Source organism: Tenrec ecaudatus, chromosome 10, assembly GCF_050624435.1.
Source record: "Tenrec ecaudatus isolate mTenEca1 chromosome 10, mTenEca1.hap1, whole genome shotgun sequence".
Taxonomy (NCBI): domain Eukaryota; kingdom Metazoa; phylum Chordata; class Mammalia; order Afrosoricida; family Tenrecidae; genus Tenrec; species Tenrec ecaudatus.
Window position 1 is genome coordinate 20499619 of NC_134539.1, and position 13062 is coordinate 20512680.

The 13062-nt window shown below is 42.2% G+C and overlaps 1 protein-coding gene across 4 annotated transcripts in view; it reads left to right on the plus strand.

Moving 5' to 3' along the window:
* FOCAD (focadhesin) overlaps positions 1 to 13062 on the plus strand; it is a 288437-nt gene that overhangs the window by 64621 nt on the left and 210754 nt on the right. For all 4 annotated transcript variants that reach the window (XM_075559987.1, XM_075559990.1, XM_075559989.1 and 1 more), the window contains 3 exons: positions 2431 to 2532; positions 7183 to 7387; positions 11209 to 11415. In XM_075559987.1, coding sequence (XP_075416102.1) covers positions 2431 to 2532; positions 7183 to 7387; positions 11209 to 11415 — 514 coding nt within the window. The remainder of the gene's footprint in view (positions 1 to 2430; positions 2533 to 7182; positions 7388 to 11208; positions 11416 to 13062) is intronic.

Consider the following 13062-nt stretch of genomic DNA (forward strand, 5'->3'; position numbering starts at 1 on the left):
GTTTCTCAGTATCCGTTGTAACCAGAGAGACAGGAAAAGGAATCCTAGGCAGGCTTACCTACCAAAGGCAATGGCGTTTGGGAAGGTGATTTTGATAAAATTAATGAGTTTGGTATAAAAAGTCTTTGGAAGTGCAGTCCTTTAGCCATGGCAATGCTGGGCTTGGTCAAAACTTGTCTGTACTCTGACGGGGGGCTGCAAGCAGGAGCAGCTAGTGCTCAGTGCACGTAGCTTGAGAAGGACACAGAGATTTTGGAATAAACCCAGGAACTCTTCAGGAGCACCAGAGAACTGTTTGCCAATATTCTTTCTGCTGTATTTTCCGGTCTTTAAAAGATGGGGGGGAAGGAACAAAAAAAATTAGAAACAGTGTAGTTGCGACCTGGGCATTGGTATTTCTTAAGAACGTCCAGATAAAATCTGACATGCAGCCAGTGTTCAGAGCCATTGCTCTATTGCAGTGTATAAAAATCACTTGGGAGTGCTAATCACTGGGGCCTGAGAATTTGCATTCATAACACATTCCAGGTAATGCTGATTTTGGTGATAAAGGCCATCACATTTTGAGAACTACTGTTATAAATGTAGATAAATCATAACCAAACTCACTTCCATTGAGTGGATTCTGAGTCATGAAAGTAGCTAACCTTAAAAATTATTTGCGTGTGACTGATCAAGTTTTATTGTTCCTTTTAAAAACCACTTCTTGTAATATACTGTTGAACTAAAATTTAGGATTAAGGGACTGCTTTATGAAATGGTTCCTTGTATATTAAAAAGATTGCTACTTTTATATTGTTATTTTTAATTGATGTTTAAAATGAACATGTTTAGTTTCATTTAACAACCTCTAGCAGAATATGCCAAATCAGTAATAACTAAAATCTTTATAGAGTGATCATAGTTTTAAAAACTAAAGAATTTACAATTCCTATCAGGCTTTGTGAACTATTTGTTTACATATATTTATAAATATATGTTTATATATTTGTTCTGCTTTTAACCCTATTCTGTGGGAATCCTTCTGGCTTGGGATCTTATATTTTTTAGTCTCTTTGGGTATCTACATTAAAGTTGTTGTTGTTAGGAGCCATTGAGTCGGTTCTGACCCATAGTGACCCTGTGCACAACAGAACAGGACACGGCCCAGTCTTGCGCCGTTCTCACATCTGTCTCTCTCTATGCTAAAGCAGCGGTTCTCAACCTGTGAGTCACGACCCCTGTGGGGGTCAAACGACCCTTTCACAGAGGTCGTCCGATTCATAACAGTAGCAAAAAGTCAGTTCTGAAGTAGCAATGAAAATAATTTTATGGTTGGAGGCGTCACCACAACACGAGGAACTGTTTTAAAGGGTCTTGGCATTAGGAAGGTTGAGAACCACTGCTCTATAAAGAGATCTTGTGCAGCAGATTTGCCGAGTGCAAAACACAACTGCCTCTTGACCCATGTACAAGTTTATTAAAGTTACACCCCCTTTTCAGCAGGAATTTCAGCATTTCCGGTGAGGAGTTTCTTGTTTAACATGGGAGAGGTATCTTCAGTGGCCACCCCTGTCTTAAGTGTGAGGAGCCCTGCTGGCACAGTGATCGAGCATTTGGTCCCTAACTGAAAGGCCCGAAGTTCGAACACACTAGATGCTGACAGGAGAGAGATACAGCAGTCTGCTTCCATCATAAACATAGACTAGGACTCCTCATGGGGCAGTTCAGCTCTGCCTTACAGGGTCATTCTGAGACCGAATGAATTTGATGGCAATGGGTTGGTATCTTAAGTATGATCGAGGAGTACAGAGGGCTGCAGAGAAAAGTGAGGGTAGATGGGGCTATGAATGCTAACAAGTTTGGACAATGTTGGAAGAGATATCACCGTCTAGAACAGTGGTTCGCAACCTTCCTAACGCCGCGACCCTTTAAATAATTTCCTCATGTTGTGGTGACCCCCTCCCCCAACCATAAAATTATTTTTGTTGCTACTTCATAACTTTAATTTTGCTACTGTTATGAATCGGGAAACCCCTGTAAGAGTCACCTGACCCCCAAAGGGGTCGTGACCCACAGGTTGAGAACCATTGGTCTAGAAAGCGCGCAACAGCAGGAGGAGGTGCCCTATGGCTCCCAAGAAAGCAGGAATTGAGGAGGTGGGTATGAGCGAAGTTAACTGGATTGAGGATCATGGCCAGGGTCATAGAGCCATTATGTGACAGAGTCGGTTCACACACTGGGATTTCTGAGATTTGAAGAGCCATTCTATTACCCACAAAACAGTTAAAGGAAACATGCCATTTTTATAGAACCATGTCTCCAACAAATGAGAATCTTAGGGCAAAAACAGCCTCTAGAAGGCGCTGGCTCTTTCGCTGCCTCATTGGGATACCGAGAACGTGTGGTTCTGAGGTGACAGCCTCCAGTGTGACTTTGTGTGTTTTTCAGAACTCGCCCTCACCCTTTGATCACTGTGCTTGAGCACACACCTGACTGCTGGCCAGTTATTTTGCAGCAGCTGACGGCGTTTCTCCAGCAACGTCCTGAAAGGTAATGTGCAATGAAACAAGTGAGGAGACGTGACTGTAGAGCGGGTTTTCAGTTTCTCTGACTACTCCTTCCTCACTCATCGACTGTCTCCTTACCTGACATTTCACATTGCAAACAATAGTGGAAGCCCTGCTTTCTGACTTGGTTTTGCATCAATGAGTTCTCACCAGCAGTAACACACATCGAGGTGAGAGTGACGCTGGCATGTGATGTCTATGTGGCGCCTTGGCTGGTTGGGCCATGATGCTCAGTGGTTTGGCAGTTGTGTAGTGATGTAAATTGGCAGTGATATAGAGATATAAGTTGGCCACTGTGTAATAATGTGGTCGGTTTCCATTTTGTTAGCTGATGTGGTCATCTTCCATTTTTGTATCACATTATTTTACATACTGGTTCAGTCTTTGGACCCTGACCATGTCAGTAAGTGAGGAGAAAGTGTTTAATGTTTTTTCCTGAAGAAAAGATTTATCTTAGGGAAAGATGTGTTTTTAAATTTTCTTTGTAAAGTATAAGAAGAATGTTGTAAAGCTCCATATTTATTGGTTGATGAAATATTGACTGTGACAAAAGTTATCACCATAGAAGTTAAGCATTGGTTGGTTAGTGGTTAAACAAGTTGATTGTATTTGGTAAACTACTAATGATAAATAACATAACGAGCATAGGTTTCTTCTTCTGGAAATTGATTAGTATAATAATTTCTCTGTAACCAACTGGCCAGTTGGATTAAGTAATTCTTAATCCAGCTGGGCCAGATAGCCACGTGTGTGTGCTTAGTTTCATTTCACCAAGATCTCCTGACAGTCCTCAAAGCTAACCTCCAGTCAGTTCCGTCTTGACTGCCATGGCCCTGGTCAGGCCTGCATGCTGTCTTGCTTTGATTCTTGCTACCTGTTCCTAACTGGCATTTTGACCTTCAGTGCAGGCCTATTCAGCTCCATTCTCTAACCTGTCATGAGACTGATATATCAAGAGAGAAGATCTTGCTTAAGTTTCTATACCTGTGGCTTTCAAACTGTGCTTGCTACTTGTGGGCTAAGCACAGGGAGTGTCCCCCGCCCCCCTCCAACTAGCAGCTCTGTGTTGATTGTGCTCTCAGGTTGATTGCTCCTGGCAATTTTCTAGTGGGGAAAAGATGGTCTGGTTTCTCAAGCAATTTGAAAAATCCCTGGATTGCAGGATGAAGTCTAATCAGTCATACTAAGACTCTATATAGGATATGATTTCTGTCTCACCCATTTGTTCTCCTTTTATCTTAGGGAGTCTTGGTGGTATAGTGCTTGTGCATCGGGCTGCTAACTGAAAGGCCAGCAGTTCAGAACCACAAGTTGCTCTTTGGGAGGAAGATGAGGCTCTCTCCTCCCATAAAGAAGTACAGTCTTAGGAACCCACAGAAGCAGCTTGACCCTTTGCTATAGGATTGCTATGAGTCAGCATTGACTCAATGGCTGCGGCTTCTTTGGTTTATCTTTCTCTCTCAATGTGTACTCTAGCAGTACACTGCCTTGCATGTAATCCCATAAAGAAAGCACTGCTGTTTTCTTGATTTTGCTTGTTACCACTCACTCTGTTCTCTGCACTCTCTCTTCCTGATTAATTTCTCCATTTTGAATCTCTGTTGAGGCTTTCCCCGCCCTAACAAGTCTTTGCTCACCACAAGCTGAATTAGGTGCTTCCCAGTAATTTGTAGTTCTGACTTCTAACACTATTAGACTTACTGTATTGTTTTATAACTACTCTTTGATTAACTGTAAAATCTTCTTGAGGCCAGGGACTGTGTCTCACTATTCTTTGTATTAATGCAAAAGGGTTTCAAAAAGTTCAAGGAAAAATGAAATTAAAAGGTAATAGAATTTTTCCACAAATGTTTTGAAATTCCCTCCTAATCTCTGACACACTTCTCAGTACGCCATAATGCGGAATTTAACTGAATGATGCCCAGAGAGTTGGCAGGTCTGAGGCACAGGGTTATGGAATGCTTCAGCATGCACAAGATCTCCTTCACAGAATTGGTACCATCATACGGGATCATGAGGGGCTATTACCATCTTGGTTAACTGAATGCCTGTCTTCCATACACTACCATGCTCATGCTTTCTTGACCCTGGAAGTTTTATAGTATCCTGTAGAATTATGGTAGGATATTGTTTCTGAGTCTGTAACGGGAGTTGTAGATGGAGTTTCTAGGCAGGATGTCTCCTACAGGAAGCTTTCAATTGATATGAACACTGTAATCCGCTGACTGACTTTGGGCCAGGAGTTACGGAGCTATATTGAAATCTAAGTACATAGGAAAGATTTATAAACGATTCCTTATTTGAGGTGGAAGAATTTAACAGGGCACCTTGACAAATCGCTTCACCCTTTCTTTGCCCAGGATTCCTCATCTACATGATGCGGTTATTATTTCCTGTCTGGCCGCATTGTGGTAAGGAGTCCTGGTGGTGCAATGGTTAAAGCTCTCAGAGGCTTTGGTTTTGTTAACTGAAAGGTCGGCAATCTGAACCCACCAGCCACCCCATAGAAGAAAAATCTTGGTGATCTGCACCGAGGAAGATCAGAGCCTATGACAGGCACCATGGAGCAATTCCTCAAAAATTAGATATAGAACTGGCATGTGACCCAGCAGTGCCACTCAGAGGTTTATGTGCTGAGACTTGTACTCCGAGGTTCAAGGCGGCACGATCCACAAGAGCTGGAAGCAGCTTAAATGCCCACTGACAGACGAATGGATAAGCAAAAGTAGTCTCTGCACACAGTGGAATACTACTCAGCCAGTAAGAGAAATCAATCTGCAGTATTGATGCTACAGTATGGAAGGAGTGGGAGATAAGATGTTGAATGAAAAAAGCCAATCACAAATAGACAAATCTTGTACGACCTCCTTTACATAAAAGGACAAAAATGGGCAAAAGTATAGAGACCAGAGTTTATTAGTGGTTATCAGTTAACTAAATTAATAGAAACATAAGTCAGCATAGTTCCCTCTGGGAGGAGGAAGAAGAGGGAGGTTAATGGTGTGAGGTAGGGGGTGTGGAATACATTAAGGGTCGGATGACATAATTGATTATTGTAGTAACTCTCAGTAAGCTGTACACCTATAAGAGGTTGAATTGGCAAAATTTGTAAGCTATCTAATTATAATAATGACACTAGCCCACTATCACCCAAAATTAAAATATTAAAAAGCATAGCTACTGAAGCTGCTTATGTACAGCCAAACACCTCATGGGATGTGGCTTCTTGGATTGGAGGGTTAGGGTCCTAGTTTCATGAGACATCCCAGTACATTGGCTTAGTAATGTGTTTAGAGCCTCTCTTTCACCTCCTGGTGCCTGGGGACTTTAAATCTGCAAACATCCAACAGAAGTCCAAGAATTGCTTTCTGTTCACGTGGTTCCACAGGAGAAGGGTAGCTAGGGATAGGAGAAGGGTTTAGAAAGTGTGGTATTTGCCTCCACGTACACCTGACCCTTTATCAGGAGACCAAACGAACTGCTGCACTGAACATTTTGACCAAAGATTCTAGAGACAAATTCTTATCAAAAGGGAAGAAGTGCCGAGCAGAATTTCAACTGCTCGTGGACTCCAAGCTTCTGGACCCATGAAGGTTGGCTCAACCTCTGAAACTACTGCATTGAAGTAGTCTCTAAATCTCCAACCAGAAATATCTCCCAAAGTCTTCTTAAAACCCAACAATAGCTCAATTATTTAAAAAAAAAACAAACCTCTGCCGTGAACATTATGGTGTTTTAAGAACTCGTCTATGGGAACAAATTGACAACAGCACCTAGAGAAATGAAATAGAAATCTTAGGGAGACACGAGTTTATGTTAGTGAGGTCAAAACGACGTAGAGAAGGAGAGTAAGAATGATTGCACAACTTGAAGAATGCTCCCAGCGTCTGTAGATCGTGCATACGGGAACTGTTGCATTGTCGTCTGTGTTGCTGCAGATATTATCAACAAGAACTATCGTTTATGTGCATAAAAGGTTACAGCTTAGGCAACCATATAGGGCAGTTGTCAGATGTCCTCTTGGGTCGCTGTGTGTTGGTATTGAATCAGAGCCCACCACAGCAGTATTGTGGTGGGAAGTACACGAGTCTAAAGCCATAAAGTGCGACAACTCTCACATCATAGGTATTAACAAGCAATTGTCATTATATTCTTCTCGGGATGGTTCTGTGACTTTGCTTTATATCGAAGCTCACTCAGAGAGTTTCCCAGAAATGAATGCCTGTGCTGTCGTCCTGGAGTATCCTGACATCTCTCAGGTGATTTTTGATGTTCATCAAAGACTGATTCTGGAAACCTATCTCCCTTCCTGGTTTAGACTTTCCTGAACCGGGACATCGGGCGTGTGATCCCCAGGGTCTGAGTCATTTTCCCTGATGTCCAAATAGTTTGACATAGATTTGGCTAGAACAATCATGGAAAATAAAAAAGTCACCTTCAGGGGTATGGACCCCAAACCCCACAAACTCACTGCCACAGAACTACTGACTTATCGGGACCCTGGAGGACAGAGCAGAACTGCTTCCGTGGGTTTCTAAGGATCTGTCATGAACTCTAAGTTGATCTTTGTCACTTGTCTGCTTGGCCCTATGTTTAACTACGTGTTTGGCTAATCAACTTATGTGACTTACAGGTCAGAGCTTCCTTGTATCCAAATAATGGCACCATTTCTCTGGTACCTGTATTGTGAACCAGCCCAGTTACAAGAATACGCTAAGCTTCGGCTAACCCTTCTGAAAGTCTTACTTCAGCCCCGAATTCTTTGTGAGCAAGAACAGCCTCTGCTATTGGAACAGCATATACTTCAACTGTGTTGCGACATGGTTCCGTGCTTGCAGGTAAGGGCCTCCTCCTTTATTCTGGTCAACATCCACGTCTGAGTCAGCGAGTGTGGACTGTCACTGTCATGCATGGTGAGTGAAAACCTAAGTCATCTGGCACATCCAGAAACAGTCCTGGCTCCAAGAACCCTGGCAGTATTTTGGAGGAGATAAAGAAACAACCTAGCGTTAACATTAATATATAATACATTAAGTAAATTCATAGAAACATAAGTCAGTATAGTACACGCTGGGATTAACAGGAAGGATGACTTGCTTGTATTAAAGAAGAAAGACATTTCAGGGGAAAGAATTTGAGTTGAGTTTCTTGATTCCTGTACTAGACCTTGAAAGAGTTACCTCCCGCCCCTCAAAAAAAATTGGACTTCTGCGTACAAATGATAAGCAGGGATACCCCTGGGCAGATATAGCACCGGGGGTGCAAGAGGTGGCCCATTCACTGCTGTCTAGATTTTTGCTCTCAGTTGCCCGCTTCCAAAAAATGTGGTGGGTTTGATGGATCCCGCTCAAGTAAGGGTGTGAGGGCAAGCATAGAAAATTTCTAATTCAGAAGTAAATGGGAGAAAATTGTTTAACAGAGGTATTGCTAAAGTGTGAAGGGAGTTGAGGGGACAGGTATATCTAAGCAGATGCCTTCATAGCTACCGGTACCCAAACAAACAAAGAATTCCTGCGTCGTGTGTTACTCTCTTTGTGGAGTAATTCTATTTCAGGCCATCCTATCCTAAAACCAACGCTTTTCTTTTGCCTCAAATCTGAGCACCATGCTGCTTAGCTGATGGGGGGAGTGTGCATCTATTTTTCGAAGCCATCACTTGCGGTCACAGATGACCTGTTTTAAGTTTGCCTGAGCAGAGAGGGGCTGGAGTGAATCTTTTCCTCCGTGCCCCATAAATAGGCTTTCCTGTAATCAAGCCAGAGAAAAGTTAATGGGAATGCATTCTCTGGTGTCTGTTGCTAAAGCTTTTGTTTTGTGTGGGCAATCAAGCTACCTCTAGGCAGAATAACCTGAGCCTTTTAATGCCATCCCTGTATTTCCCTGTTCTGCGCTGTCAGTGTTTGCCTTTCTTTTTGGATCTGGATTGACCAACCTAAATACTTCAAGAAATGAGCTCTGTGGACTGCTTCTGAAAATCTGTGGCTTGATTCTCAGAACTACTGAAAAGAGTGTTGCAAATATATTTCATGCCTTAACAAATCAGCTTTATTAGAATGAAGAATCTGAGAGTTGGGTGGGGGTGGGGTGGGGTGTGTATTACCCTAGAGATATAGAATTCATCTTCCCACTTATTACAGATAGTTCTTGTAGTTTCTCATAGATGGCCATAGCACACCGACTGGATTTGTTAGTGCTAGGAAGCAGCAACTATATCTATGACTGTTTTTCTATTTTTCTTTTTAAGATCTTACTGACCTACATTTTAAAAGACTTTTTCCTTTTTCAGAGCAAAACAAAACATGCTTTTAAGAAAGCCTGCCTGCGTTCTGTCCTGCTTTGTTCCTTCCTCTCTGTTTCTCCCTTCCTTTCCTCTTCATCAAGGCATTGACTTCTCCTTGGGGAATGGGGTTTAGACTGTCCACTCACTGCCTCTTGCTGGGAAGTGCTTGGGTTACTGCGGTATAGACTGTGCTGCCATGAGACGGGCTGCTTTGAGCGGAATGCAGTTGTTTGTGTAACTGATTCAGACTGCGTACTAGGGTAGAATCACATTTCTTCTTCTCTCCCCCCGGCCCTCCCCAGAAATAGCTATGCCTCGCTCTGTGACTTGTGCTAAAGTGATTGTCAATGACACTCCTTCTGTCCCTTTGTTCTTACAATTGCTGTTCTACTTCTGTTGGTAGGTTGTCTGTATAAAAGCTACTATATTGACCTTTGCCCCAGTGGCTATCTTTTTAAATTATGACCCTTGCCCTCTCATACTGTCTATCATACTCACCAAACTCACTGTCATTGAGTCAATTCTGGCTCAAAGGACAGGGTAGAACTACCCCTCTGAGTTTCTGAGTCTATAGATTTTTACAGGAATAGTAAAGCGTCATCTTTTTCCCACAGAGCAGCTGGTGTTTTCGAACTGCTTATCTTGTAGTTAGCAGCCCAATTCGTAACCACTACACCACCAGGGCTTTATTCCATACAAGTGCATGAAATATTTTTGCATGAAAATGTAAATATTATTTCAAAACTACTCTTAAGAATTTTGATGATACTAACTTTTTGAGGTTGGTTAAATTTTTTTGTTTTTTAATTGTGGAAAATTTCCAGTAAGACTCCTTCCATTTCATCATCCTTCAGCTCTAAGAACATTATTAATATGCTGTCCAGGATGAACTTTGTATTTATAAAATGTTTCCTTGAAAGAACAGCACAGATTTCATGAGAAAAGCAGATTATCTTCTACTTGTAGTATTTAATGTAATACTTCATACACATAAGAATGCATTATTTTCTCTTTTAAAAAAGGGTAATTTTTATACCACAAAATTCACCAATATTAAGTGTACAGTAATTCATTGTTTTGTAAGACCATATCACAATCTAATTTTAAGGAATTTCCCCCATTTCCAAATCTTTCCTTACTTAAAAATGGACTTGCTTTAAAGATGCATAACTAAATGAACAGTAGGATTCCTATTTTAAACCAAATTTCGCGACAAAGGTCAAAAGGTTCTTGGCAATGGATCAATAGAAGGCATGTAGTGTAGACTATATGAATATTTTTAACTTGGGTATGACTGAATACCCTTTGCAAGTTCTTCTGCACTCAGTGTTTTTTGGTTTGTTTGTTTAGTATGTACTGGGGAGAAAATCCTACTTCAGCCCAAGTAGCTAATACTGCGATCAAGGGGATATATTGGCGGATAAAGACACAGCTGCACTTTGTGTTCAGTCCTTTTCCTTTCTTTCTGGGTGGCCTTTTGACTTTCCCACTGCACGTTTGCAAAATAGCCACGTAACTTAGTTACTCACTGGACTGTTCGCATTTATTTTTATAACTTAATATGTTCCGCCATATCCTCCCCTTTGATCTTTTAATATCTTTCCCCCCTCGTCTTTGCTGGGAACTAATTTTGCTCTCGATGTATAACTTCCAGTCCTGTTGGGTTATTATGGTGGTAACCACCGGTGAAAGGTACAGCTGGTCATCTGTAGGCTGCCCTTTGATGAATTTCACAGACACCAGGCTCCTGATGGAAGCAGATGGTGTATTGTTTGTAATCTCTGGGAAATGCCAGTGTGCCTGTGAGCTGGACCACAGTCTTAATACCAACTCCAGAATTGTGATCAGAACAGCTGGGCTTGAATTGAACTGGGATTTTCAAGAGCACCTATCTAATACATTAGCCTGTTCCGAAGACACCGACCATTTGAAGATGGTCTTTCATTACATCTGCCAATTATAGAAGTGGTGCTCTTAGTTAAGGCTGTCTGAGCAAATCTTTTTGCAGATGAGGCCTTAGTTGGAAGAGAGGATAGCCTGCTGATCCGTTACTACCACGTATCTATGTTGAAACTAGAGAAGAAGCGTTTATTTTGAGAGCTCAAAAGCAGCCTTAATTAATTTCCTTCAACATGTTGGCACTGTCATGTAATTTGTCTTAAGATACCTGCATTCAAAGGAACTAGAAAAACAAACGACAAGAATGTGTGCCAGCTAGCAGCAGCAAACACAGTACCAATTGAATTCTGGCTGAGTGACACAAAGAGGAGGCTGAGGTGTGGACTTCACCCTCACTGAGTTACATTTACTTTCAAGAGCTTCTTGTGATGTTTGGTTGGTAAGTTGTATAATGTTATAAAATAACTTTCTAAAAAACAGATGAAAGATTTGATGCAGACAACTGAAGCCATGCTGTTTGTCCAGGAAGTCTATTTAAGCCTTCTGCGTCACCCCGTCTTCTGGAAACTTCAGCTTACGCAGATGACCCTGCAGTTGCTGTGTGTCTGTGAAGTCAGCTTACAAATAACTGGAGAGTGCTCGTCTCTAATTCACCTTTTGGAACGTGGGCTTGAACTTCTGAAGGAGGTAAAGTAAATGCAGGTAGTCATTTAAATTGTTTTAATTTTAACGTTAGTGTGATTTGAGTGAAACTTTGCAGAGCCAATTCATTTTCCACCAACAATTCGTACACATTTGATTTTGTGACTTTGATTCAAGTCCTTACACAGTAACAGCGTTCTTCCTACTCCCGAGCTGTGTTTGCTGTTCCCAAGTGTCCTTCCTTCCTATGCAGTCCTTCCTCAGGAACTTTGTCCTGCGCGTTTGATCTCGTAGGGATTGTTCTGAGCCGTGTGTACCGCCCGGGGTTATTACTCACCTTAGAGGCCTATTGTTGGACTGAAAGTGGAGCCATGGGGGCGAGTTCAGTTCGAGGCCTGAAGAGTGACTACGGGCTGTAGTATCAGGGTTCGCCCTGTCTGGCTTCCCCAGAATATGCTACACCAGTAAGCCTGGTCTGTTTTCTGATTTTGTATTTTGTTCCGCATGCTTTTCCCCCTTTATCTAGGACACTCTTTTGTGATCCATTTCAGAACGGTCAGTAGTGGTAGTTAGACATCAGCTAGTTCTTCTGGTCTCCAGTGTGTGGAGGCTGCAGTGCATGTGGCCCATTCATTCTGTAGATGAATTGTTTCCATGTGTCTTTTTGTTCCCATCTCTGCTACAGACGGGGAGAGACCAATTGTTGCTTATTTGGTGACCATTTACAAGCCTTTAGGCCCCAGTTGCTATTCACCAAAGTAGGATGTAGAATATTATTTTTGCTAGACAATCTTGGGGCCTCCAACCCCAGTGACCCCTTCTCTTAAGTTGTTTGGTTATGGTTAAGAAGTTTATATAATTTTGCCACTTGTTGATTTTATATATAGGAGTATATTTAGAAGGTGCTCTTGGGCAGATCAGCTGCACAGGACACACTTGTCTACTCCCTGGACGTTGGAAGAGAGCGATCTGATCAGCTGAGTGGACGAGAGCCAGGCTTGTGTGTGCCCTAAAGTAAGGAGGCCCACCAGACTGGAGGAATTGTGGCACAATCACTACTGTCACATACCAGTAAAACTCTGAAGAGAATTCAACAATGGTTGCAGCAGAACTTAGATATGGATCTGCTGGAAATTCAAGCCTCATTCAGAGCAGGGTTATTTCTCATGCCACCTGAATCTTGGCTAACAGCAGAGACTACCAGAAAGAAGTTTACTAGCGTTTGATTGGCCACACACAGGCATTTGACTGTGTGCTTTACAATACACTATGATAGCCTTGAGAAGATGGGGAATTCCAGAACACTGCTTGTGTTGGCACAGAACTTGCACATAGGTCAGGAGGTACTTGTACATAGACCAAGGGAATACTGCATGGACAGAAATCCAGAAAGGTGTGTGTCAGGATTGTCTACTTTGATCATACTTAAGCCATCTACTGAGTACCTCATCCAAGAATGTGGACTCTATGAAGAAGAATGCAGCATCAGGACCGAAGGAAGGTCCACTAGTCACATGCAATATGCAAGTGACACGACTCTGCTTACTGAAAGCCCGGAGGGCTGGAAGCACTTACTGACGACACCCAGAGGCATTGCACTTTTATGTAAAGAAGCACAGATCCTCACAACTGGACCAATAGACCACATCAAGCTCAAGATAAACAGAGCCCAGATTGAAGTCGTCAAGAATT